Source organism: Branchiostoma belcheri, unplaced genomic scaffold (genome assembly GCF_001625305.1).
Source record: "Branchiostoma belcheri isolate BF01 breed outbred unplaced genomic scaffold, Haploidv18h27 scaffold324, whole genome shotgun sequence".
NCBI classification, from domain to species: domain Eukaryota; kingdom Metazoa; phylum Chordata; class Leptocardii; order Amphioxiformes; family Branchiostomatidae; genus Branchiostoma; species Branchiostoma belcheri.
Genome location: NW_017803937.1, coordinates 37,857 through 43,933, shown reverse-complemented (window position 1 = coordinate 43,933; position 6,077 = coordinate 37,857). Strand labels below are relative to the sequence as shown.

Below are 6,077 nucleotides of genomic sequence, written 5' to 3'. Positions count from 1 at the left end.
CGTTTGATTTTGGCATTCTACGACATTGGTATAGTTTTTATTAATTTTTTTGTAACTTATGGTATATTTTTGCTCATTTTGCAACTGTTTTGTACGATTTACAGTACTGTATGGTTGAAAACCTTTTTTTTTTGGAAACGGCCGAAAATTCATGCGCGCGCGGATGTCATCCATATAATCAAATCAGCATGGCCTTATCAGCGCCTCACCTTTTATGGTCGTTGGCTTCAATCGTATCATCACACTGGTCTTAGGGGACACAGACTGAGACAATAAGAAAGCACTAAGCCATGTTTATCTCAATAGATATTGAAATCACATGAAATCATCTTAAACATGTACAAATGTATCACAAAGAAATACTCAGGAAAACACAAGAGATCCCAAATTACCATTTCGTAAAAAAAATGTACACAGCGTTTCCATCCCTGTACTTGTTGATCATATAATAATAATAGTTTATTGACAACAATCCTTGTACATGGCAGCGTTTAAACCGCTGAATTGCGTACACAGGTTTAAAAACAATTAAACAATAAGGTGAGCTAAACAAACAAAGGACATTGACAGACTAGGTACAAACAAATTAAACAAATACTAGCTGTACACAGTTATAAATTAGATATAGATCAGAAGTATCCGTAAGTGATTAAAAACAATATTTAACATGACTATAAACTTACCATATATGTAAATTCTTACTTGCCGTCTTAATTGAAATTTCTCCACAACTAAGGAAATTTCATGACATTATGACGTCACCGCATAGTTAGCTCTCGGATGTTATGGATCGGGAGGAGGCGATTCGAATGAAAGGTTTAACTGTAAAAGCCTTAGAAACGTCTGACACTCGTCATCACTTCTAGTCAGTCTAAAATCACATTTTGAATGACTAATCGCCTCTATAGGCATCAAAATAAGTTTCTAAACGACTGGCAATAGGTGACGTGACCTCATATGTCAAATTGCAGTAATATTTCCAATCTTTGCTTTAAATCTAAAAAAATCGTTTAAAGCGGTTCGCTTTTGTATGTCACTTCTTCCAAAATCTCATGAATATAGTAGAAAGAGGCAGGGGTCCTTCCCGGTGTCTTTAAAACGCAGCTTGTACTTTAAAAAACTAGAGTTTTATGACTAAAGGCGGTTTACCGGTTATTCGAAACAAGGAAACAAACAAAAACAATAGTGAAAAGTACATATCTTTAATAATAACATCGTTAAACGTCAAATCCCAGTATTTGTCCTTTTAGCCCCTATATCATGTTTGTTACAGATATAATGTGAGACTTGGAAATTTTCAGTTTTATCTTAGACTAAAGAAAAATGTTACAATGACCTTTTTCATGATATTTGCGTTAAAAAATCTCACCTCAACACCATTGGGAATTGCAGTTGACACGACGAACTGTGTAGTTCACATATAAAAATATGTCACCGTCAGGTCATTACAGGTGATCCCCACAGGCGAATCCGCTGTACGATTCTGCCAGGAAATACAGATTTTCCCGTTGAATAACGTGCAAAAATGGGGAGGCAAAAATTACAAATGATACTAATAACAAATGTAAACATAAACCAAAGAACAGGCAGCTTAGAATCCACATTTAAATTAGAGGTCATGTAAAGAAATACACAGAACTCATAACAAAATAGATAATACAAGTAAATAATTACAAATTTACACTTATACCAAATAAGAAACTAAGCAAAAAAACACGAATCAGTATTCAAAATCAGACTTCAGAGTTTTCGTTTATGTCAAAGAAATTTGTGCAGAGGTACCCCTAGTAGTCTTTTTTTTCGATTCCACAATAAAAGATACCAATCTGAATCTTTCAAAAAATATTTTAACAGTTAGTAGAAAATTCATCTAACAGTGACTTTTTTTAAAGATACCAAACACACATACAGACTTTTGACGTCCACTGTACGCCTTGATCAGGAAGTGACATATTCTCGCGAGAACACAAGAGCAGGTCGAGACTTCGACTCTCACTGTATAATTCTGTGAATGGTTTTGATGCTTTCCCTCTGTTAAGTTGACTTTCAGTATGTTAATTTTGTATGATTTACACTATTAACATTATGATCTGCTATTTTTGTGTATATGTAATCAACTTCATTACGTACAATATATATTGTTTTGAGTTCCATTATACTTATTATTTTTCTGACCTCTGACCTCTCCCATCTCGTTTTTAGTTGCGTTATTAATTTCTGTCAATCAGATATTTGGTTGGATAGCCTATTGTACAGTTGATTTATATTGATTTGATTTCTAATGTGATTTTCAGTTCAGTTTATGTAACTTAGAATAGTCTCTGTTAAGTCTGTTATATTATTTCATTATATTCCTTTGTTATATTTTGCATGTTTTTCAATTGGACTCCAGGAAGAGTAGTGAAAAATGTATTCAATAATGGAGATCTAATTAAACCAAACCAAACTTGTGTAGCTCTTCTGTCTTCCCGTGCCTCCTTGTGAAAAAAAGTGATCTGGAACCAGTTTAGCTCATTGAAGACCTAATCTTCCACTGGTCATGACAGAGAAGACAGACGCTATGTACAGTATTTACAGGTTCATTGTACTGGGGAAATTCCCCTAGCTCTTTTTGACAAGCACAGTGAACAGTGGACCACGGCTTAACGTCCCGTCCGAAGGACTGCGACCCTAAACAGTAGCGTAAATGTCGGGTGAGCGACATCAGCTGGGATTCGAACTCCCAACTTCTTAGTCCAGAGACAGGATCGCTAACCATTGGACTACACACGCTACTAGTAGTAGGCGTAAGTTGGAATTGGGCAGCTCCAGATCCAGAAGAGCTACACAAGTGTCAAACTCGTTTTGTTGGAGACGGGTTTGCTAATTTGAATGTACAGGTTTGCTACCTTTCACAACAGTCACTATTTGACGAATTTTCTACTAATTGTTAGTCTATACGTTACTGATGAACCTCTTCAACAACAACAACAAAAAAAAAAAACTTGGTTGAAGTCCCTACCAGAACAGGTGCAATCGCTCAGCCTTTGCGGGTACAATCCTCTGTCAATTCACTCAGATCCTAAAGTAAACATCGTATGCACCAGATGTTTGACTAGAACATTAGAGAGACGACTAACCGGGTAAATATCCCCATTTTTGACCGATGGTGCAGTGAGAAAAGCGACGATAGCACCTCCTGTAATAACCAAGACTGCCACTGCAACAGTGATGATGATGCCACGAAGCAGATCGGAACGCAGAAATGTTAAACATGCCGAATCTGTTGAAAGTTAATAGTTAACTCTTATTCAAGTAGAGAATTTATGCCAACTAAATAGTTTCTTAGTGAAAATAGATTTTGCCATAGTAGCCAATCTTACACGTCATCCTAAGGTTCTAAAAGAAGAACAGCACAGAACTAGAGTTCAACCATCTCATACCTTCGACAAATAATCTTCAGAGAGCAGTTCTAGCATTTTTTTATATTAAAATTATGCAAAAAAGACCCTGATTCGCATGGTTTATGAAATCTAAGTGTTACAAGTGTAAAATCCTCTCAATTTAGCACTAAGATAAGTTGGTGAAAGTTAGCACTAAGATAAGTTGGTGAAAGTTCCCAAACTGGATGGATTTTTAATCAGTAGATGTTTCAGGTGTACATCCGACACATTTCATCAGTACAATTGAATGTTTACACAGGAATTTATGGAACAAATTGGAAGTAAAAAAAATGCCCTTTTTTCGTTTTTCGACCTAAGCAACACTTGTCGGATTGAAGATTTTCAAAAAAAAATTTGAGGCCTATTTAAATCAACTGTTTGGTAAATGTCGAGTGTTATAGAATAAAACTATGAAACTGTTTATTGTTTTTTTAAACAACTTAAAGACTAGCTCCAAGGAAACTACGCGCGGGAGCCCCTGTAACATTATACCCTTCCTTCAAATACACCCTACAACCCTAGCCACAGACCACAGTGTTTCCTCATAAATTATGCAAATGAGTTAGCTTATTGCATAATTGATATTCTACGATGTTCCTCTCTTCCTTCTAAGTTGGTTACATATGTCACAACATCTGATGTTCTATAGGGAAATACAGGTGACTTATCAAAGTTTTATACCAATTATGCAAAGTAGACACTTATTTGCATAGTTAAAGAACATCTCATTATGCAAATCTTCACCTTACCTATCTACATACCAAAAATCTTGACAATCCATCAATCCCTAGTTATCATCTTCCTAATATTTTACGAAAAACGGTCCTGTAGTTCCATAACAAGCTGCTATAGGAAGCCCAAACCTATGCCACTTTTTTCCTGTTTCAAGGGCTATCTATCAACCAAAAATCGTAACCCTAGAAATGTACAGATATCGAAACTGAAAGTTCTGGTGCAGTACGTACAAAAGCCGCTAATCAAAAGGGCTCAAAAATAATAGTTTCTTCTTCTCACCAATCCCTACCCAAATATCAAATATGATTGTAATGCATCGGAAGTGACAAATGAAAAACACTATTATTACTACGCTTTGGCTTTTTAGCTATGCTTATGATTTACCAATCAGATCTTAGTAAGGGTTCTGAGTGAAAAAAAACATATACTAGTATACAAATATGTATACCTTTGTTGTTATCTTGTCCAGGTAAGTTATTTGTGTTGTTTGTCGTATGAGAGCCGCCCTGTTGATCGCTACTGGGCTGTGTAGTGTCTCCCTCCTCATTAGCCGCCTGTATGTCCTGACTGGCCTGCCGTAGGTTGTTGATGTCGTCCCGGTCAACATAATTGTACGTGTGACTGTCAGGGTCGTCATCGCAGTCATCAGGAGCAACAGGGTCAGCCTCAGTTTCCTCATGTTCGGTACGATTGGCCGGTTGTTCTAAGTAGAAAATTAAAAAAAAAAAAACAGGTCTATCCGTGCTCTATGCAGAGCATAGGGTTTTGGTGCCCATGTTCATTTCTGTAGCCCTTGGGCGACACACAGTTGTGCAGGGCACTACAGCAGGGGGCTAGTCCGCTGGTAGTGCTGTGTGCTTGACCTTCCCACACTCTTTCAAATATGTGCTGAGTGCTAAACAGAGAAAGAAGTGTGTACCATTTTTTAAAGTCTTTGGTATGACCCGGCCGGGGTTTGAACTCACGACCTCCCTGTTTGAACTCATGGCCGGTTGTTCTAAGTAGAAAATTAAGGAGAGGATTTAAAAAAAAAATTAAATGTATGTAAAATGCTTTTCTCTACCAACGCGTATTACGTTTTACCATTACGTTATAACTTAACTGCCAAAGAAGAAGAATAAATCTAACAAACAGCAGAACTCCCTGTATGAATTTAGGATTAGTGTATATTTACATTGATTACTACTTTTTGCAGGCAATTCTTAGATAAGCTTTCTTAGGCGAAGTACTTATTGGTCAGCCAAAGGCAATTATAATTATGATTATACCCCCCCTTTCTGCTCTACTTCTCCCGCGGGGAAAGCTATAAATGCCCTTAAAGTTCAACACAATTATAATTGAGTGTTGGCTCTGTGTAGTTTGGCAGCCATGGTAAAGTAAGCAGCTAGTTACACGTGTAAGTTTATGTCATGCTGTAAATCCCTAGTGCTACAATGTCACGATTTCTATTTCTTCACCATATCTTCCTTGTCTGCTAGAAAAAGATATAAAGGCTTATACTAATTTTCTTTACTACAAAGTAGATATAAAGTCTACATTTCAACACTTACATGCGTATACCCCACACTCATTATATATTGCCTCCCACGCAGGGATCGCTTTGCAATAAAAATAATTATTACTGTGAAAACACACCCTCAGTCTACAATCTTCTTTCAACAAATTGAGAAAAGCATTATTTGATGTAGGTAATTGATCTCGAAAGAACTACCAAAACAATCATGCTTGTTTTTAAACTCACCCTCCCTTGCTCCAGACTAATGTTTATACTATAAACGAGTGGTTGTTGCCTACAGGCTCTACGACCTACAGGGCTTCGGAACGAATTTCTGGGACTTAACATAAATCCTTGCTAGAAAATATTTTAGAGCGTTCCTCTGAGCTTCTATATAACTGCTATCAAGTACGTATGTTTTCTCT

At 36.7% G+C, this 6,077-nt stretch overlaps 1 protein-coding gene across 1 annotated transcript in view; it reads right to left on the bottom strand.

Annotated features, from left to right (window-relative positions):
- The window catches only part of LOC109475075, a 46,397-nt gene that overhangs the window by 15,777 nt on the left and 24,543 nt on the right, over positions 1–6,077 (bottom strand). The window contains exon 3 of the mRNA XM_019775618.1: positions 4,606–4,860. Coding sequence (XP_019631177.1) covers positions 4,606–4,860 — 255 coding nt within the window. The remainder of the gene's footprint in view (positions 1–4,605; positions 4,861–6,077) is intronic.